The following is a 22,641-nucleotide window of genomic DNA, read 5'->3' as shown; positions in this document are numbered from 1 at the left end:
TGTAAGTAAGTTGGTATGCAAAATGTGAAATAGTCACATCATGTGAAATCATTGTAAAAAAAACGCAAGAAATGTAGAGGCCTCGAGATTATTTCTGGATTGAGGACAACTCTAAAGCATTTGCTATATCCCTGGGTTGATCTGTTCAAGGGTCTGGGTTGATCTGTTCCAGGGTCTGGGTTAATCTGTTCCAGGGTCTGGGTTGATCTGTTCCAGGGTCTGGGTTGATCTGTTCCAGGGTCTGCTGTTCCAGGGTCTGGGTTGAACTGTTCCAGGGTCTGGGTTGATCTGTTCCAGGGTCTGGGTTGATCTGATCCAGGGTCTGGGTTGATCTGTTCCAGGGTCTGGGTTGATCTGTTCCAGGGTCTGCTGTTCCAGGGTTTGGGTTGATCTGTTCCATGGTCTGCTGTTCCAGGGTCTGGGTTGATCTGTTCCATGGTCTGCTGTTCCAGGGTCTGGGTTGATCTGTTCCAGGGTCTGGGTTGATCTGTTCCAGGGTCTGGGTTGATCTGTTCCAGGGTCTGCTGTTCCAGGGTATGGGTTGATCTGTTCCAGGGTCTGGGTTGATCTGTTCCAGGGTCTGGGTTGATCTGTTCCAGGGTCTGGGTTGATCTGTTCCAGGGTCTGGGTTGATCTGTTCCAGGGTCTGGGTTGATCTGTTCCAGGGTCTGGGTTAATCTGTTCCAGGGTCTGGGTTGATCTGATCCTGAGCCCTTTTTAATTAAACTGTAATCTGTTTAGCTCAACTAACGTGATCCGTTGTAGAGAGGTATCCAGTCTCTCCTCTATCGGGTCTATGAGACCAGGCTGTAATGTTACATACCGTTGTAGAGAGGTATCCAGTCTCTCCTCTATCGGGTCTATGAGACCAGGCTGTAATGTTACATACCGTTGTAGAGAGGTATCCAGTCTCTCCTCTATCAGGTCTATGAGACCAGGCTGTAATGTTACATACCGTTGTAGAGAGGTATCCAGTCTCTCCTCTATCAGGTCTATCAGGTCTATGAGACCAGGCTGTAATGTTACATACCGTTGTAGAGAGGTATCCAGTCTCTCCTCTGTCGGGTCTATGAGACCAGGCTGTAATGTTCCATACCGTTGTAGAGAGGTATCCAGTCTCTCCTCTATCGGGTCTATGAGACCAGGCTGTAATGTTACATACCGTTGTAGAGGTATCCAGTCTCTCCTCTATCAGGTCTATCAGGTCTATGAGACCAGGCTGTAATGTTACATACCGTTGTAGAGAGGTATCCAGTCTCTCCTCTATCAGGTCTATGAGACCGGGCTGTAATGTTACATACCGTTGTAGAGAGGTATCCAGTCTCTCCTCTATCGGGTCTATGAGACCAGGCTGTAATGTTCCATACCGTTGTAGAGAGGTATCCAGTCTCTCCTCTATCGGGTCTATGAGACCAGGCTGTAATGTTACATACCGTTGTAGAGAGGTATCCAGTCTCTCCTCTATCAGGTCTATGAGACCGGGCTGTAATGTTACATACCGTTGTAGAGAGGTATCCAGTCTCTCCTCTATCGGGTCTATGAGACCAGGCTGTAATGTTACATACCGTTGTAGAGAGGTATCCAGTCTCTCCTCTATCAGGTCTATCAGGTCTATGAGACCAGGCTGTAATGTTACATACCGTTGTAGAGAGGTATCCAGTCTCTCCTCTATCAGGTCTATGAGACCGGGCTGTAATGTTACATACCGTTGTAGAGGTATCCAGTCTCTCCTCTATCGGGTCTATGAGACCGGGCTGTAATGTTACATACCGTTGTAGAGAGGTATCCAGTCTCTCCTCTATCAGGTCTATGAGACCGGGCTGTAATGTTACATACCGTTGTAGAGAGCTATCCAGTCTCTCCTCTATCAGGTCTATGAGACCAGGCTGTAATGTTACATACCGTTGTAGAGGTATCCAGTCTCTCCTCTATCGGGTCTATGAGACCAGGCTGTAATGTTACATACCGTTGTAGAGAGGTATCCAGTCTCTCCTCTATCAGGTCTATGAGACCAGGCTGTAATGTTACATACCGTTGTAGAGAGGTATCCAGTCTCTCCTCTATCGGGTCTATGAGACCGGGCTGTAATGTTACATACCGTTTTAGAGAGGTATCCAGTCTCTCCTCTATCGGGTCTATGAGACCGGGCTGTAATGTTACATACCGTTGTAGAGAGGTATCCAGTCTCTCCTCTATCAGGTCTATGAGACCAGGCTGTAATGTTACATACCGTTGTAGAGAGGTATCCAGTCTCTCCTCTATCAGGTCTATGAGACCAGGCTGTAATGTTACATACCGTTGTAGAGAGGTATCCAGTCTCTCTGTCAGGTTTCCACTGTGTGAAAAAGTTATGGTTCCTTCACAACGTTCAGATCAAGTTGTCCTGTTGTAGCTCTGAGGTCAGCTTGTCTCTGTAGTCTGTATTCTGTCAGTCTGTAGTCTGTCAGTCTGTAGTCTGTCAGTTTGTTGGTCTGTAGTCTGTAGTCTGTCAGTCTGTGTAGTCAGATCAAGTTGTCCTGTTGTATCTCTGAGGTCAGCTTGTCTCAATCTAACCTCTTCCTGTTTCTCCCCTCCCCCATTTACCATATAGTCCTCAATCTAACCTCTTCCTGTTTCTCCCCTCCCCCATTTACCATCTAGTCCTCAATCTAACCACTTCCTGTTTCTCCCCTCCCCCATTTACCATCTAGTCCTCAATCTAACCTCTTCCTGTTTCTCCCCTCCCCCATTTACCATCTAGTCCTCAATCTAACCACTTCCTGTTTCTCCCCTCCCCCATTTACCATCTAGTCCTCAATCTAACCACTTCCTGTTTCTCCCCTCCCCCATTTATCATCTAGTCCTCAATCTAACCACTTCCTGTTTCTCATCTCCCCCATTTACCATCTAGTCCTCAATCTAACCACTTCCTGTTTCTCCCCTCCCCCATTTACCATCTAGTCCTCAATCTAACCACTTCCTGTTTCTCCCCTCCCCCATTTACCATCTAATCCTCAATCTAGCCTCTTCCTGTTTCTCATCTCCCCCATTTCACAATGAAGTCATTTAGCAGACGCTCCACCCTCTCTAAAAGTGGAAAAAAGTGCTTTACCAGTGAACAGAGACAGAAAAGGTCAACCAACCAATGACACCTGATAAAAACACAATTATATCTTGTTTCCCCCCAACAAGACGTGAGGTCGATTTCACCCCCCCCCAAAAAAATTATGAAACTATAAATCAATTAGTTTATTGATGAAAAACAAAATAAACATTGATGGAAACGTTCAACATTATTCAGTTGATATCATGAAATAAGATACAAGCTAAAGTGGCTTGCGAAAGTATTTACCCTCTTGGCATTTTTCCTATTTTGTTGCCTTATAACCTGGAATTAAAATACATTTTGGGGGGTTTGTATCACTTGATTTACACAACATGCCTACCACTTTGAAGATGCAAATTTTTTTTTTTAGTGTGAAACAAACAAGAAATAAGACAACAACAAAAAACGGAAAAATTGAGCGTGCATAACTATTCACCCTCCCAAAGTCAATACTTTGTAGAGCCACCATTTGCAGCAATTACAGCTGCAAGTCTCTTGGGGTATGTCTCTATAAGCTTGGCACATCTAGCCACTGGGATTTTTGCCCATTCTTCAAGGCAAAACTGCTCCAGCTCCTTCAAGTTGGATGGGTTCCGCTGGTGTACAGCAATCTTTAAGTCATACCACAGATTCTCAAGTGGATTGAGGTCTGGGATTTGACTAGGTCATTCAAGACATTTAAATGTTTCCCCTTAAACCACTCAAGTGTTGCTTTAGCAGTATGCTTAGGGTCATTGTCCTGCTGGAAGGTGAACCTCCGTCCCAGTCTCAAATCTCTGGAAGACAAACAGGTTTCCCTCAAGAATTACCCTGTATTTAGCGCCATCCATCATTCCTTCAATTCTAACCAGTTTCCCAGTCCCTGACGATGAAAAACATCCCCACAGCATGATGCTGCCACCAACACGCTTCACTTTGGGGATGGTGTTCTCGGGGTGATGAGAGTTGTTGGGTTTGCGCCAGACATATCGTTTTTCTTGATGGCCAAAAAGTTCAATTTTAGTCTCATCTGACAAGAGTACCTTCTTCCATATGTTTGGGGAGTCTCCCACATGCTTCTGAAGGTAATTGGTTGCACCCGATCTTATTTAGGGGCTTCATAGCAAAGGGGGTGAATACATATACACGCACCACTTTTACGTTTTTATTTTTTATAATTTTTTGAAATAAATAATTTTTTACATTTCACTTCACCAATTTGGACTATTTTGTGTTTATGTCCATTACATGAAATCCAAATATAAATCCATTTAAATTACAGGTTGTAATGCAACAAAATAGGAAAAATGCCAATGGGGGGGATGAATACTTTGCAAGGCACTGTATCATGAGACTGAGTGCCAACCGTTTATGTATTAAAACCCTGGTTACCATGACGTCTTCCAGAGGAATGAATGGAATTCAACAGTAGTTCAGTTAAATGTTTATGTATTAAACCCCTGGTTACCATGACGTCCTCCAGAGGAATGAATGGTATTCAACAGTAGTTCAGTTCAATGTTTCCAAGGACAGAATTACATGTATTTAACAGAATTACATGTATTTAACAGAATTACATGTATTTAACAGAATAACATGTATTTAACAGAATAACATGTATTTAACAGAATTACATGTATTTAAGTATTTTGCTTGAGGGGAAAGTAACATTAGTACTTAAAAAAAAAAAAAAACTATACTTAAAACATTTAAATATTTTTATGTTATAAGCTTACATAATATAAATTTGAAAATATTAAGCATTAAGGTGTATAATAGAATAAACGTGTTTTAATTCATATTAACATTAATAAATCAATTTCCACAGCTTCCTAAATATGTTTTTACAAGATAGAGGCCACTGTGTTCTACTACCCAGGTCTGGTGTTGGAGATCATTCTACACTCTGTGGATCTCCTGAGTGTATTTTCTGATGTTTAATCAGAGAACTTGAATGAGAGTATCTCTTCTCACACTGATCACAGCTATAAGGCTTTTCTCCAGTGTGTGTTCTCTGGTGTACTGCCAGGTTGCTTGAAGTAGAACAACTCGTCCCACAGTCAGAGCAGTGGTAAGGTTTCTCTCCAGTGTGGGTTCTCTTGTGTGATATCAGGTTACTTGAGGTAGTACATCTCTTCCCACAGTCTGAGCAGTGGTAAGGCTTTTCACCCGAGTGGGTTCTCTGATGTACTATCAGTATGTCTAATAAGGCAAAACTCTTCCCACATTCAGAGCAGTGGTGAGGCTTCTCTCCTGTGTGTGTTCTCTGGTGAGATTTTAAATGTGATGATCTAACAAAACCCTTTCCGCAGTCAGAGCAGTGGTAAGGTTTCTCTCCTGTGTGTATTCTCTGGTGTACAATCAGGTGACTTGGCTGAGTAAAACTCTTCCCACATTGATCACAGCTATAAGGCTTCTCTCCTGTATGTGTTCTCTGGTGTGTTATCAGATAGCTTGAGGTAGTAAAGCTCATTCCACAGTTGGAGCAGCGATAAGGCTTCTCTCCAGTGTGTACTCTCTTGTGTACAGTCAGGTTTGATGACTGAGTGAATCGCTTCCCGCATTGATCACAGCCATAAGGCCTCTCTCCTGTATGTGTTCTCTGGTGTATAATCAGTTCACTTGAGGAGGTTAAGCTTTTCCCACAGTCTGAGCAGTGGTAAGGCTTCTCTCCAGTGTGTGTTCGCTGGTGCAGCTTTAAACGCTGTGATGTTGAAAAGGTCCTCTCGCAGTCAGAGCAGTGGTAAGGCTTCTCTCCAGTGTGTGTCAACTGGTGTTTTGTCAGGTTCCCTAGTTGAGAAAATGTCTTCAAACAGTCAGTGCAGCTATAAGGTTTCTCTCCTGTATGGATTCTGTGGTGTATTTTAAGTTCTGTTGAAGAGGTGAAACTCTTCCCACAGTCAGAGCAGCGGTGAGGTTTCTTCCCTGTGGGTCTCCGCTGGGGTTTCTTGAGATGTTCTGATGTGGAGAGACTCTTCTCTGCCTCGTTAGCATCATGATGTTGTTGAGGCTCCCCAGAGGATCCGTGAAGATAGTCCTGTCTCTTTCCTGTGTGAACAACAAAGTCAGACAGTCAATGTAGTGAACGTTTAAATGCTTTTACAAACTTTTTTTTTTTCCTTAGGCACTGATCCAGACATCTTTAGGTCACCAATATTATTATAGTAAAAGTAGATGATGATACTCTGACAACAAGTTATTACAGAAAACTGAAACCGTCAGCAGTGATCCAGATGACTTTAGGTCACAATATTATTTTTGGTATTACTCTTCCTGAGGTTTATTATGGATCCCCGTTAGTTCCTGCCAAGGCAGCGGCTACTCTTCCTGGGGTTTATTATGGATCCCCGTTAGTTCCTGCCAAGGCAGCGGCTACTCTTCCTGGGGTTTATTATGGATCCCCGTTAGTTCCTGCCAAGGCAGCAGCTACTCTTCCTGGGGTTTATTATGGATCCCCGTTAGTTCCTGCCAAGGCAGCAGCTACTCTTCCTGGGGTCCAGCAAAATTAAGGGAGTTAATACATTTTAAAAACATTACAATACATTCATAACAGATTTCACAACACATTAGGTGTGTGTCCTCAGGCCTCTACTCTACTACCATACAAAATCCATGTGTACATGTATGTATAGTGTGTATGTTATGGTGTGTTTGTATAGTGTGTATGTTATGGTGTGTGTATAGTGTGTATGTTATGGTGTGTGTATAGTGTGTATGTTATGGTGTGTGTATAGTGTGTATGTTATGGTGTGTTTGTATAGTGTGTATGTTATGGTGTGTGTATAGTGTGTATGTTATGGTGTGTGTGTATAGTGTGTATGTTATGGTGTGTGTGTATAGTGTGTATGTTATGGTGTGTGTATAGTGTGTATCTTATGGTGTGTGTATAGTGCGTATGTTATGGTGTGTGTATAGTGCGTATGTTATGGTGTGTGTATAGTGTGTATGTTATGGTGTGTGTATAGTGTGTATGTTATGGTGTGTGTATAGTGCGTATGTTATGGTGTGTGTGTATAGTGCGTATGTTATGGTGTGTGTGTATAGTGCATATGTTATGGTGTGTGTGTATAGTGCATATGTTATGGTGTTTGTATAGTGTGTATGTTATGGTGTGTGTGTAGTGCATATGTTATGGTGTGTGTATAGTGCATATGTTATGGTGTGTGTGTAGTGCATATGTTATGGTGTGTTTGTATAGTATGTTATGGTGTGTGTGTAGTGCATATGTTATGGTGTGTTTGTATAGTATGTTATGGTGTGTTTGTATAGTGCATATGTTATGGTGTGTGTGTGTGTATAGTGCATATGTTATGGTGTGTGTGTATAGTGCGTATGTTATGGTGTGTGTATAGTGCATATGTTATGGTGTGTGTGTATAGTATGTTATGGTGTGTATAGTGCATATGTTATGGTGTGTGTGTAGTGCATATGTTATGGTGTGTGTATAGTGCATATGTTATGGTGTGTGTGTATAGTGCGTATGTTATGGTGTGTTTGTATAGTATGTTATGGTGTGTGTGTATAGTGCGTATGTTATGGTGTGTGTGTATAGTGCGTATGTTATGGTGTGTATAGTATGTTATGGTGTGTGTGTATAGTGCGTATGTTATGGTGTGTGTGTATGGTGCGTATGTTATGGTGTGTGTGTATAGTATGTTATGGTGTGTATAGTGCATATGTTATGGTGTGTGTGTAGTGCATATGTTATGGTGTGTGTATAGTGCATATGTTATGGTGTGTGTGTATAGTGCGTATGTTATGGTGTGTTTGTATAGTATGTTATGGTGTGTGTGTATAGTGCGTATGTTATGGTGTGTGTGTATAGTGCGTATGTTATGGTGTGTATAGTATGTTATGGTGTGTGTGTATAGTGCGTATGTTATGGTGTGTGTGTATGGTGCGTATGTTATGGTGTGTGTGTATAGTATGTTATGGTGTGTGTGTATAGTATGTTATGGTGTGTGTGTATAGTATGTTATGGTGTGTGTGTATAGTGCGTATGTTATGGTGTGTGTATAGTGCGTATGTTATGATGTGTGTGTATAGTATGTTATGGTGTGTGTGTGTATAGTATGTTATGGTGTGTGTGTATAGTATGTTATGGTGTGTGTGTATAGTATGTTATGGTGTGTGTGTGTAGTGCATATGTTATGGTGTGTGTATAGTGCATATGTTATGGTGTGTGTGTATAGTGCGTATGTTATGGTGTGTTTGTATAGTATGTTATGGTGTGTGTGTATAGTGCGTATGTTATGGTGTGTGTGTATAGTGCGTATGTTATGGTGTGTATAGTATGTTATGGTGTGTGTGTATAGTGCGTATGTTATGGTGTGTGTGTATGGTGCGTATGTTATGGTGTGTGTGTATAGTATGTTATGGTGTGTGTGTATAGTATGTTATGGTGTGTGTGTATAGTGCGTATGTTATGGTGTGTGTATAGTGCGTATGTTATGGTGTGTGTGTATAGTATGTTATGGTGTGTGTGTGTATAGTATGTTATGGTGTGTGTGTATAGTATGTTATGGTGTGTGTGTATAGTATGTTATGGTGTGTGTGTATAGTGCATATGTTATGGTGTGTGTGTATAGTGCATATGTTATGGTGTGTGTGTATAGTGCATATGTTATGGTGTGTGTGTGTATAGTGCGTATGTTATGGTGTGTGTGTGTATAGTGCGTATGTTATGGTGTGTGTATAGTATGTATGTTATGGTGTGTATAGTATGTTATGGTGTGTGTGTATAGTGTGTATGTTATGGTGTGTTTGTATAGTGTGTTATGGTGTGTGTGTATAGTGTGTTATGGTGTGTGTGTATAGTATGTTATGGTGTGTGTGTATAGTGTGTTATGGTGTGTGTGTATAGTATGTTATGGTGTGTGTGTATAGCATGTTATGGTGTGTGTGTATAGCATGTTATGGTGTGTGTGTATAGTATGTTATGGTGTGTGTGTATAGTATGTTATGGTGTGTGTGTATAGTATGTTATGGTGTGTGTGTATAGTATGTTCTGGTGTGTGTGTATAGTATGTTATGGTGTGTGTGTATAGTATGTTATGGTGTGTGTGTATAGTATGTTATGGTGTGTGTGTATAGTGTGTATGTTATGGTGTGTTTGTTTGCATGTCTATGTTTGTGTTGCTTCCCAGTCCCAGCTGTTCCATAACGTGTATTTTTTAATCTGTTTTTTAAATCTAATTCTACTGCTGCATCAGTTACCTGATGTGGAATAGAGTTCCATGTAGTCATGGCTCTATGTAGTACTGTGCTCCTCCCATAGTCTGTTCTGGACTTGGGGACTGTGAAGAGACCTCTGGTGGCATGTCTTGTGGGGTATGCATGGGTGTCTGAGCTGTGTGCCAGTAGTTTAGACAGACCTCTGGTGGCATGTCTTGTGGGGTATGTATGTGTCATGACTGTCCTGATCAGGTCAGGGTACAGGAGACCACCACCCTACAGATTATCTCCCAAACCCCCAACAGAGGAGGAGAGATCTAGGGGTCTGAAGATGTGGGGGTTTTATGACACCTCATGCCCATAATACAGAGAAATTCCTTTGTCCTAACAATGGAGAACTGGCCTCAGAACCTTAAACATGCAATAAAGGAACTTTGGAACAATGGTTTCCGTCAGCCACAATGGTGGTTATGACGAAAAGTGGAATATTAAAATGTATGTAACTTTTGTATTGGTTTTTAAAGGTTAAGAGATGACGTTATTATGAAAACATTGTACCTTTAAGAGTTTTCCCAGTATATGCCTGATGTTTATACATTGTACGCTGTTTGGAAAATATCCAAATCAAACAGAATGTTTTGATAAAGATGAAATGTGAAGTTAGTGTCTAAAATCAGATTTTTAGCCAAATCTAAGCCTTGCCCCCTGTACTTGGTCCGCCCAGAGAATCGCCCTAAAGGCTGTTACGCCCACTTCTGACCCGAGGGTATAAGACAGGAGAGTGAAGAATTAACATAGGAGACTATTGACCCCAAGCTGCAGCCAAGGTCTAACAAAGTCGACGAACCCCAAAACGAAACACAAGGTTGAAGACAAAGAAATATTTTTCTACACGAGCTACGGACGAGTAGCTGTGTCTAAGCGGGTGAATTCAAGCCGAACCACCCAGCCTCCACTCTCCATTGAATCGTGGTATCGACACCATTCGAGCCGAAGCTGTGAGCTCTGAGCTACAGAGCTGTCTGTCCTCAGAAGACCCCTTTCCGATCAAGGGTGAGGATCAGACCACTTAGCCAAGAAGGACACTGACATCGTGAGGACAACCAGAGAGTTGCGCCGGAGAAGAAGTGCGTCATTTAGAAGCCTAAACGACCCACGCGGAGCTTCCCACCTGAGAACTACAACACGTAATTACATCATTATATTCTGACCCATAAGAGCGGCAGTTCGGGGCAAGGCTAGGTTTAAATAAGCATAGCTGACAAATGAACCCAAATATATATTTCTCTCGTGTACTTCCTTTCTTTCTCTCTCTTTAAAATCCCCATTTTGGGTAACACGCGCCATAGTGTGTTGGCCCGTTATACTAAGTCCTAATCAATAGCTAGACTGTGTTTTGTGTATGTGCATTTTTATCATCATTTTAGCTTGCTAGTAAATAAATAATCAACTAAGATTGGTGTGGTAAATTCAGTGGTAAAGCCCGGGTCCGTGCAGATTCCCGGATTATACGACTTTCAGATTATGAGACTGTAGAGGAAACTGATTAATTTAGCGACTGTTGTAATCGATATTCTGATATCCTTTGAGTTAATTTGGGAAATAGAAACTCAATCAAAACAATGTTCCCATGGTGCCCCAGGTTAATGAGTTAATAATTGCTTGATTCATTGCTTAATTCATTGAATCACGTAATTATAAACCGTTAATCATTCGATGAGCAACAGTCGTCACATTAACTAATACAACGTCACGACATATGGGTGTCTGAGCTGTATGCTAGTAGTTTAAACAGACCTCTGGTGGCATGTCTTGTGGGGTATGGGTGGGTGTCTGAGCTGTGTGCCAGTAGTTTAAACAGACCTCTGGTGGCATGTCTTGTGGGGTATGGATGGGTGTCTGAGCTGTGTGCGAGTAGTTTAAACAGACAGCTCAGTGCATTCAGCATGTCAATACCTCTCATAAATATAAGCAGTGATGAAGTCAATCTCTCCTCCACTTTGAGCCAGGAGAGATTGACATGCATATTATTAATGTTAGCTCTCTGTGTACATCCAAGAGCCAGCCGTGCTGCCCTGTTCTGAGCCAATTGCAATTTTCCTAAGTCCTTTCTTGTGGCACCAGACGACTGAACAAAACTAGGGCCTGTAGGACCTGCCTTGTTGATAGTGCTGTTAACCTGTCTGGGCTAGGGGGCAGTATTGAGAATTTTGGAAAAATATGTTCCCATTTTTAACTGCCTCCTACACCAACTCAGAAGCTAGAATATGCATATTATTGTTCAGGTTTGGATAGAAAACACTCTGAATTTTCTAAAACTGTTTGAATGGTGTCTGTGAGTATAACAGAACTCCTATGGCAGGCAAAAACCTGACAAGGTTTCAAGCAGGAAGTACCCTGTCTGACAAGGAGTCGTGCGTATTGCATCTTTTTATTGAAAAGTAAGGATCTTAGCTGTAACGTGACAATTCCCAGGGCTCCAATAGGCTCTCAGAGCCCGCGAAATAACTGAAGGTTTACGAGGGAGCCTCAGGTTGAAACAGATTATCGCCTTTTGTAAGTGGCTGCTCCGAGGACCTTTGAATGATGCGCGTGCATGAGTCGCTTCTGAGGAGAAATTTTATTCGGCTGTTTAGGCTCAATGCATACTCCCGGTCGGAATATTATCACTTCTCTACGACATAAATGGCATAAAAATTGGTTTTAAACAGCGGTTGACATGCTTCGAAGTACGGTAATGGAATATTTAGACATTTTTGACACGCCAATGCGCCATGCGCGAAACCGGGAAGAAGCATTCTAGAACTCACGAACAAAACGTCACTGTTTGGATATAACGATGGATTATTTGGGACCAAACCAACATTTGTTATTGAAGTAGAAGTCCTGGCAGTGTATTCTGATGAAGAACAAGCAAGGTAAGAACATTTTTCTTATAGGAAATGTGATTTTGGTGGATGCTGACCTGGGTGGGTATCTAAATAGCTAGCCCTGTAATGCCGGGCTATGTACTTAGATTATTGCAAAATGTGCTTCATCCGAAAAGCTATTTTAAAATCGGACATATCGAGTGCATAGAGGAGTAATGTATCTATAATTCTTAAAATAATTGTTATGCTTTTTGTGAACGTTTATCGTGAGTAATTTAGCAAACTGTTAGTAAATTCAACGGAAGTTTGCCGGGGGTTATGCGTTTTCTGAACGTCACATGCTAATGCAAAAAGCTGTTTTTTGATATAAATATGAACTTGATTGAACAGACATGCATGTATTGTATAACACAATGTCCTAGGTGTGTCATCTGATGAAGATCATCAAAGGTTAGTGCTGCATTTAGCTGTGGTTTGGGTTTATGTGACATGATATGCTAGCTTGAAAAATGGCTGTCTGATTTTTTCTGGCTGGGCACTCTGCTGACATAATCTAATGTTTTGCTTTCGTTGTAAAGCCTTTTTGAAATCGGACAGTGGGGTTAGATTAACGAGATTCTTGTCTTTAAATAGCTGTAAAATAGTCATATGTTTGAGAAATTGAAGTAATAGTATTTCTAACGATTCAAAAATCGCGCCACTGGAATTTCAGTAGCTGTTACGTAGGTGGGACGAAATCGTCCCACATACCCCAGACAGGTTAAGAAGGTAGACACTAGGGCCTGTAGGACTTGCCTTGTTGATAGTGTTGTTAACTTCTATGGGCTAGGTGGGACGTTAGCGTCCCACTCTATTCAACAGCCAGTGGAATCGCGTGGCGCGAAATACAAATACCTCAAAAATGCAATAATTTCAATATTTCAAACATACGATTTTACACCATTTGAAAGATAAGACTCTCGTTAATCTAACCACATTGTCCGATTTCAAAAAGGCTTTACAGCGAAAGCAAAACATTTGATTATGTTAGGAGAGTACATAGACACAAATAACCACACAGCCATTTTTCAAGCAAGCATATATGTCACAAAAACCCAAAACACAGCTAAATGCAGCACTAACCTTTGATGATCTTCATCAGATGACACTCCTAGGACATTATGTTATACAATACATGCATGTTTTGTTCAATCAAGTTCATATTTATATCAAAAAACAGCTTTTTACATTAGCATGTGATGTTCAGAATTAGCATTCCCACCCAAAACTTCCGGTGAATTTACTAAATTACTCATCATAAACATTGACAAAATACATAACAATTATTTTAAGAATTATAGATACAGAACTCCTTTATGCAAATGCTATGTCAGATTTTAAAATAGCTTTTCGGCGAAAGCACATTTTGCAATATTCTGAGTACATAGCTCAGCCATCACGGCTAGCTAATTTGACACCCGCCAATTTCGGGGTCACCTAAACTCAGAATTACTATTACAAAAATTGGATTACCTTTGCTGTTCTTCGTCAGAATGCACTCCCAGGACTGCTACTTCCACAACAAATGTTGTTTTTGTTCCAAATAATGCATAGTTATGTGCAAATACCCCCGTTTTGCTCGTGCGTTCAGTTCACTATCCAAAGGGTAACGCGCGTGCGCATTTCGAGACCAAAAATTTCCAAATGTTCCATTACCGTACTTAGAAGCATGTCAAACGCTGTTTAAAATCAATTTCTATGGTATTTTTCTTGTAAAATAGCGATAATATTCCAACCGGACAATACTGTATTCATTCAAAGAGGAAAAGAAAAAATGGCGAGGTCTCGTGAAAGCACATTTCCATTTCCTTTGTCCTCAGGCAGACCACTGACAAACTGAGTTACTATACTTTGCCCAGAGACAGGAGACGCCCCAATCCGCTTTCTGGCGGCTTTAGAGAGCCAATGGAAGCCTTAGAAAGTGCAACATAACCCCACGGATACTGTAGTTTCGATAGACAAGCAAAAGGAGAACTACAAAATCGCAGACAGGCCACTTCCTACTTGGAATCTTCTCAGGTTTTTGCCTGCCTAATGAGTTCTGTTATACTCACAGACACCATTCAAACAGTTTTAGAAACTTTAGAGTGTTTTCTATCCAAATCTACTAATAATATGCATATTCTCGTTTCTGGGACAGAGTAGTAACCTGTTTAAATTGGGTACGTTTTTCATCCGGCCGTGAAAATACTGCCCCCTAGCCCAGACAGGTTAAGAAGGTAGAAACTAGGGCCTGTAGGACCTGCCTTGTTGATAGTGCTGTTAAGGCAGAGTAAGGCTTTATTATGGACAGACTTCTCCACATCTTAGCTACTGTTGTATCAACATGTTTTGACCATGACAGTTTACAATCCAGGTTAACTCCAAGCAGTTTAGTCTCCTCAACTTGCTCAATTTTAAGAGGTTTAGTAAATGATTTGTCCAAAATACAATGCTTTTAGTTTTTGAAATATTTAGGACTAACTTATTTTCTGTATAGTGTTGAGTCATCCACATAAATGGACATTTGGAACTTTAACTGACATGTCGTCATTAGTAAAGATTGAAAAAAGTAAGGGGCTTAGACAGCTGCCCTGGAGAACTCCTGATTCTACCTGGATTTTATTGGAGAGGCTTCCATTAAAGAACACCCTCTGTGTTCTGTTAGATAGGTTTGAATCGTACTACACCGGCTCGTCGGATGTGGCAGGGCTTGCAAACTATTACAGACTACAATAGGGAAGCACAGCCGAGAGCTGCCCAGTGACACGAGCCTACCAGATGAGCTAAAACTACTTCTTTGCTTGCTTCGAGGCAAGTAAGACTGAAACATGATTGAGTGCATCAGCTGTTCCGGACGACTGTGTGATCACGCTCTCCGCAGCCGATGTGAGTGAGACCTTTAACAGGTCAACATTCACAAGACTGATTACCAGGATGTGTACTCCGAGCATGCGCTGACCAATTGTCAAGTGTCTTCACTGACATTTTCAACCTGTCCCTGACCGAGTCTGTAATACCAACATGTTTCCAGCAGACCACCATAGTCCCTGTGCCCAAGAACACCAAGGTAACCTGCCTAAATGACAACCGACCCATAGCACTCACGGTCTGTAGCCATGAAATGCTTTGAAAGGCTGGTCATGGCTCACATCAACACCATCATCCCAGGTACCCTAGACCCACTCCAATTCGTATACCACCCCAACAGATCCACAGATGATGCGATCTCTATTGCCACTCCCCACTGCCCTTTCCCACCTGGACAAAAAGGAACACCTATGTGAGAATGCTATTCATTGACTACAGCTCAGTGTTCAACACCATAATGCCCTCAAAACTCATCACTAAGCTAAGGACCCCTGGGACCAAACACCTCCCTCTGCAACTGGATCCTGGACTTCCTGACGGGCCTCCCCCAGGTGGTGAGGGTAGGTAACACAGGGCCCCTCAGGGGGGCCCTGGGTTACCTACCCTCACCACAGGGCACCTCAGGGGTGATCCTCAACACAGGGCCCCTCAGGGGTGCGTGCTCAGTCCCCTCCTGTACTCCCTGTTCACTCACGACTCCACGGCCAGGCACGACTCCAACACCATCATTAAGGTTGCTGACGACACAACAGTGGTAGGCCTGATCACCGACAACGATGAGACAGCCTATAGGGAGGAGGTCAGAGACCTGGCCATGTGGTGCCAGGACAACAACCTTTCCCTCAACGTGATCAAGACAAAGGAGATGATTGTGGACTACAGGAAAAGGAGGACCGAGCACGTCCCCATTCTCATCGACGGGGCTGTAGTGGAGCAGGTTGAGAGCTTCCAGTTCCTTGGTGTCCACATCACTAACAAACTATCATGGTCCAAGCACACCAAGAGACTGGAGACTGAAAAGATTTGTCATGGGTCCTCAGATCCTAAAAAAGTTCTACAGCTGCACCATCGAGAGCATCCTGACTGGTTGCATCACCGCCTGGTATGGCAACTGCTCAGCCTCTGACCACAAGGCCCTATAGAGGGTGGTACGTACGACCCAGTACATCACCGGGGCCAAGATTCCTGCCATCCAGGACCTCTATAAGGCTCCTGAACAGCTAATCAAACAGACTATTTACATTGACCCCCCCCCTCTACACTGTTGCTACTCTCTGTTTATTATCTATGCAGTCACTGTAACTCTATCTACATGTACATATTATCTCGACACCGGTGCCTCCGCACATTGACTCTGTACCGGTACCCCCTGTATATAGCCTCCACATTGACTCTGTACCGTAACACCCTGTATATAGCCTCCACATTGACTCTGTACCGGTACCCCCTGTATATAGCCTCCACATTGACTCTGTACCGGTACCCCATGTATATAGCCTCCACATTGACTCTGTACCGGTACCCCCTGTATATAGTCTCCACATTGACTCTGTATCAGTACCCCCTGTATATAGTCTCCACATTGACTCTGTATCAGTACCCCATGTATATAGCCTCCACATTGACTCTGTACCCCCTGTATATAGTCTCCACATTGACTCTGTACCAGTACCCCATGTATATAGCCTCCACATTGACTCTGTACCGTAACACCCTGTATATAGCCTCCACATTGACTCTGTACCCCCTGTATATAGTCTCCACATTGACTCTGTACCAGTACCCCATGTATATAGCCTCCACATTGACTCTGTACCGTAACACCCTGTATATAGCCTCCACATTGACTCTGTACCCCACCTCTTTAAGGAATACCTGGGATAGGATAAAGTAATCCTTCTAACCCCCCCCCCCCCCCTTTAAAAGATTTAGATGCACTATTGTAAAGTGGTTGTTCTACTGGATATTATAGGTGAATGCACCAATTTGTAAGTCGCTCTGGATAAGAGCGTCTGCTAAATGACTTAAATGTAAATGTAAATGTACCGTAATACCCTGTATATAGCCTCCACATTGACTCTGTACCGTAATACCCTGTATATAGCCTCCACATTGACTCAGGTTTTATAACTCTGGTTCATAGGCATATGATTACTGCATACACTAGCTATAGGATCAGCAGAGGCATTCAGGGCTGTAAGAGGGACATAAATTAGGTTACTTACATTGTGTCTACCAGCGCCCCTGGGATAATGTACATTTGCTGAAGCATTATGACAACTCAGCTTCACAATGGTAGGGATTAAGGTTTGGGTCATTGACAAGTCATCGTGTATAGTAGTGTTGAGTAATTTCAAATCGCTGTAGTAACTGACGTGTTTAGTAGTGTTGAGTCATTTCAAATCGCTGTAGTAACTGACGTGTTTAGTAGTGTTGAGTCATTTCAAATCGCTGTAGTAACTGACGTGTTTAGTCATTTCAAATCGCTGTAGTAACTGACGTGTTTAGTGTTGCAGTCATCCGCATTTACTGACACATTTAAATGGTGACGGGGCTTTTTGAACACACAACCCAACCTGTACTGAACTGGTTGTTCAGTAGAGCACCGTTTCCTGTTCTATTAGGGGGGGGTTTTATGTTCAGTAGAGCACCGTTTCCTGTTCTATTAGGGGGGTTTATGTTCAGTAGAGCACCGTTTCCTGTTCTATTAGGGGGGTTTTATGTTCAGTAGAGCACCGTTTCCTGTTCTATTAGGGGGGTTTTATGTTCAGTAGAGCACCGTTTCCTGTTCTATTAGGGGGGTTTATGTTCAGTAGAGCACCGTTTCCTGTTCTATTAGGGGGGTTTTATGTTCAGTAGAGCACCGTTTCCTGTTCTATTAGGGGGGGGTTTATGTTCAGTAGAGCACCGTTTCCTGTTCTATTAGGGGGGTTTATGTTCAGTAGAGCACCGTTTCCTGTTCTATTAGGGGGGTTTTATGTTCAGTAGAGCACCGTTTCCTGTTCTATTAGGGGGGGGGGGTTTATGTTCAGTAGAGCACCGTTTCCTGTTCTATTAGGGGGGTTTATGTACTGAACTGGTTGTTCAGCAGAGCACCGTTTCCTGTTCTATTAGGGGGGTTTTATGTTCAGTAGAGCACCGTTTCCTGTTCTATTAGGGGGGGGGGGGTTTATGTTCAGTAGAGCACCGTTTCCTGTTCTATTAGGGGGGTTTATGTACTGAACTGGTTGTTCAGTAGAGCACCGTTTCCTGTTCTATTAGGGGGGGTTTTATGTTCAGTAGAGCACCGTTTCCTGTTCTATTAGGGGGGGTTTTATGTTCAGTAGAGCACCGTTTCCTGTTCTATTAGGGGGGTTTATGTTCAGTAGAGCACCGTTTCCTGTTCTATTAGGGGGGTTTATGTTCAGTAGAGCACCGTTTCCTGTTCTATTAGGGGGGTTTATGTTCAGTAGAGCACCGTTTCCTGTTCTATTAGGGGGGGTTTTATGTTCAGTAGAGCACCGTTTCCTGTTCTATTAGGGGGGGGTTTATGTCCTGAACTGGTTGATCAGTAGAGCACCGTTTCCTGTTCTATTAGGGGGGGGGGGGTTATGTTCAGTAGAGCACCGTTTCCTGTTCTATTAGGGGGGGGTTTATGTTCAGTAGAGCACTGTTTCCTGTCCTATTAGGGGGGGTTTTATGTTCAGTAGAGCACAGTTTCCTGTCCTATTAGGGGGGGGGGGTTTATGTTCAGTAGAGCACCGTTTCCTGTTCTATTAGGGGGTTTTATGTACTGAACTGGTTGTTCAGTAGAGCACCGTTTCCTGTTCTATTAGGGGGGGTTTTATGTTCAGTAGAGCACCGTTTCCTGTTCTATTAGGGGGGGGGGGGTTTATGTTCAGTAGAGCACCGTTTCCTGTTCTATTAGGGGGGGGGGTTTATGTTCAGTAGAGCACCGTTTCCTGTTCTATTAGGGGGGGTTTTATGTTCAGTAGAGCACCGTTTCCTGTTCTATTAGGGGGGGTTATATGTTCAGTAGAGCACCGTTTCCTGTTCTATTAGGGGGTATTATGTCCTGAACTGGTTGTTCAGTAGAGCACCGTTTCCTGTTCTATTAGGGGGTTTATGTTCAGTAGAGCACCGTTTCCTGTTCCATTAGGGGGGGTTTATGTTCAGTAGAGCACCGTTTCCTGTTCTATTAGGGGGTTTTATGTTCAGTAGAGCACCGTTTCCTGTTCTATTAGGGGGTTTTATGTCCTGAACTGGTTGTTCAGTAGAGCACCGTTTCCTGTTCTATTAGGGGGTTTTATGTCCTGAACTGGTTGTTCAGTAGAGCACCGTTTCCTGTTATGTACCGAACACAGTCCTGACGGGCGGCTGAAGACATAAAATCAGCACTCTGTGTTTGGTTGTAATAAGAAGAGCTGGTCTGAAGGCTCTGGGGAGTAGAAGGAGTAGAGATGGAGAGGCTGGGACCTCCAGAGCAGAGAGAGATGGGCCTGGGGCCCGGGGTCTGGGGTATCTCAGGCCTCTGGGGAGTGGAGGGGGAGTAGAGAGGGACAGGTTGGGACTGGGGGCTGACGGTATGGACAGACTAGGACCTGTGGCCCGGGGGGGAAAATGTAACTCTAATTCACAGACCGAGTTATGGATGCTATGGACTGACCATCCACGACATCATCAAAATGATAGTTTTAACCACGTTGACGTTTACTTTGTTTACAAACACTGGAGTAAAAGAGAGAGTATATTTTAAGTCCTGATTGGGGAACGACAGCTGAACTAATAAGGTCATGAAGCATTTCTAAGTTATATTCTTCAAGAATCAATGACACATATATATCATTAATTTATAGTCCAAATGTAACAGTGTAGGTTCCGTCCCTCTCTTCGCCCCAACCCGGGCTCGAACCAGGGACCCTCTGCACACATCAACAACTGTGAGTGACGTCACTGATTGAAACGCTATTAGCGCGCACCACCGCTAACTACTAGCCATTACACATCGGTTACACAAATATGGTTGTAACAACCTCAGACTGACCCCTTTTAAAAAAAAAAAAATCACACCAGTTCAACAACTGCAGAGTGTCTCAGTTCTTTAAGATCAGTACTTACTGGTGTTAATCTGATCTCCTGTCTCTGCCTCCTTTCCTTCTCCCTTCTCGTCTTTCGATGTGACAGTTATCTTTCCCTCCTCCTCTTTCACTCCAAAAACTGCATCATCCTCCTCTTCCTCTTCCTCCTCCTCTTTCACTCTGAACGCGTCTTCCTCTTCTTTCACTGAAACGTCTTTCTCTTCTTCTTTCACTGTAACAGCCTCACCCTCTACTTCTTGTTTTACTGTAACATCCTCTTCATCCTCCTCTTTCACGACAAATTCTTTCTCCGTCCAGCAGACCTCCTCCTCTTCTTTAACAAGAGAGAAGCTGAGTGAACTCATATCGGTGGATTTTAGCTAACTAGCTAGGCTATTGCTAACTTAACCAGCCAGCCAGCAAACAAACAACAAAACGTAAATATGATATGAAATGTAGGTAGGTAACAAGTAAACACGACAGAATCGTGTTTAAAACACAGTGGCTAATATAAACGGAACACCTCTAAAGAGCTTTATTGTATCGGCCAGCTGGCTAACGAGGTGTCTGTTGTGTTTGAAGAAGCGCCTCCCGTCCATTATATTATACGTCACTCTGGCACCTTCAAGACCCTACATCTCCATCTGTTGACTGGAGTGGGTAACGCAGTTGAGGGAAAAGTGGATTTTTTAGTTTAAAAAAAATACATAAAAAATCGATTGATCCACACAATAATACCCAAAGTGAATATCAGCATGTGAAGTAGCTAGTTAACAAACTGCACTATCAATTCAGGTGTCTACAATCTCACCATGAGAGAAAGGTATTGACATGTTGAACGCACCGAGCTGTCTGTCCTAACTACTGGTACACAGCTCAGACACCCATCCATACCCCACAAGACATGCCCACCAGAGGTCTGTCCTAACGACTGGTACACAGCTCAGACCCCCATACATACCCCACAAGACATGCCACCAGAGGTCTGTTTAAACTACTGGTACACAGCTCAGACACCCATCCATACCCCACAAGACATGCCACCAGAGGTCTGTTTAAACTACTGGCACACAGCTCAGACATCCATCCATACCCAACAAGACATGCCACCAGAGGTCTCTTCACAGTCCCCAAGTCCAGAACAGACTATGGGAGGTACACAGTACTACATAGAGCCATGACTACATGGAACTCTATTCCACATCAAGTAACTGATGCAAACAGCAAAATTTGATTTAAAAAAAAACCTGATTAAATAAACACCTTATGGAACAGCGGGGACTGTGAAGAGACAGACACACACACACACACACACACACACACACACACACACACACACACACACACACACACACACACACACGCATACACACACACACACACACACACACACACACACACACACACACACACACACACACACACACACGATAACATACGCACTGTACATACACATGGATTTAGTATTGTAGATATGTGGTAGTGGTGGAGTACGGGCCTGAGTCTGTGAATATATTGTAATGTTTTTAAAATTGTATAAACTGCCTTAATTTCGCTGGACCCCAGGAAGAGTAGATGAACGCAAAGATGAACGGAGTAAAGTAGAAAGAGAGATCTTTGATGAAAACCTGCTCCAGAATGCTCAGGACCTCAGACTGGGGGCGAAGGTTCACCTTCCGACAGGACAACGACCCCTAAGCACACAGCCAAGACAATGCAGGAGTGGCTTCGGGACAAGTCTCTGAATGTCCTTGAGTGGCCCAGCCAGAGCCTGGACTTGAACCCTATCAATTATCTCTGGAGAGACCGGAAAACAGCTGTGCAGCGACACTCCACATCCAACCTGACAGAGCTTCAGAGGATCTGCAGAGAAGGATGGGAAAAACTCCCCAAATACAGGTGTGCCAAGCTTGTAGCGTCATACCCAAGAAGACTCAAAGCAGTAATCGCTGCAAAAGGTGATTCAACAAAGTACCGGGTAAAGGGTCTGAATACTTATGTAAATGTGATATTTCATTTTTTTACTTTATAAATTAGCAAAAATGTTAAAAAAAAAACAGTTTTTGCTTTGTCATTATGGGGTATTGTGATGTCATTATGGGGTATTGTGATGTCATTATGGGGTATTGTGATGTCATTATGGGATACTGTGATGTCATTATGGGGTATTGTGATGTCATTATGGGATACTGTGATGTCATTTTGGGGTATTGCAATGTCATTATGGAGTATTGTGATGTCATTACGGGGTATTGTGATGTCATTACGGGGTATTGTGTGTAGACTGATGAGGAAAATAACTATTTAATGTGTGATAGTGTGTGGAGTGTCAGTATGTGTGAGCGAGTAGAGTCCAGTGTGTGAGTAGAGTTCATTTGGTGCATTGGTAACGCATGCCGTGTGGTAGCAGAGAGAACAGTCTTTGGCTTGGGTGGCTTTGAAAATGTTTGGGGCCTTCCTCTGACACCACCTGGTATAGAGGTCCTGGATGGCAGGGGGCTCGTCCCCAGTGGTGTACTGGGCCGTATCCACTACCCTCTGACACCGCCTGGTGTAGAGGTCCTGGATGGCAGGGGGGCTCGTCCCC

The 22,641-nt window shown here is 43.0% G+C and overlaps 1 protein-coding gene and 1 long non-coding RNA gene across 2 annotated transcripts; both read right to left on the bottom strand.

The window, feature by feature from the left end:
* Positions 1 to 4,803: 4,803 nt before the first annotated feature.
* LOC115178096 (zinc finger protein 239-like) lies at positions 4,804 to 6,041 on the bottom strand (the record flags this gene model as incomplete). Its single annotated transcript, XM_029739133.1, has 1 exon — positions 4,804 to 6,041. A coding segment is annotated over one exon (1,083 nt), but the record flags the coding sequence as incomplete, so codon positions are not given.
* A 23-nt stretch (positions 6,042 to 6,064) lies between these two features.
* Positions 6,065 to 20,659, bottom strand: LOC115178107 (uncharacterized). Its single transcript, XR_003872551.1, has 3 exons — positions 20,378 to 20,659; positions 20,095 to 20,218; positions 6,065 to 6,112 (listed from the first exon to the last, which is right to left on the bottom strand). It is a non-coding gene; the product is annotated as an uncharacterized LOC115178107 (long non-coding RNA).
* Between the last annotated feature and the right edge of the window lie 1,982 nt (positions 20,660 to 22,641).

This window comes from Salmo trutta, chromosome 38 (assembly GCF_901001165.1).
Source record: "Salmo trutta chromosome 38, fSalTru1.1, whole genome shotgun sequence".
In the NCBI taxonomy this organism is placed as follows: Eukaryota; Metazoa; Chordata; class Actinopteri; order Salmoniformes; family Salmonidae; genus Salmo; species Salmo trutta.
The sequence above is the reverse complement of the archived record's forward strand: the minus strand, read 5'-3'. Positions and strand labels throughout refer to the sequence as shown.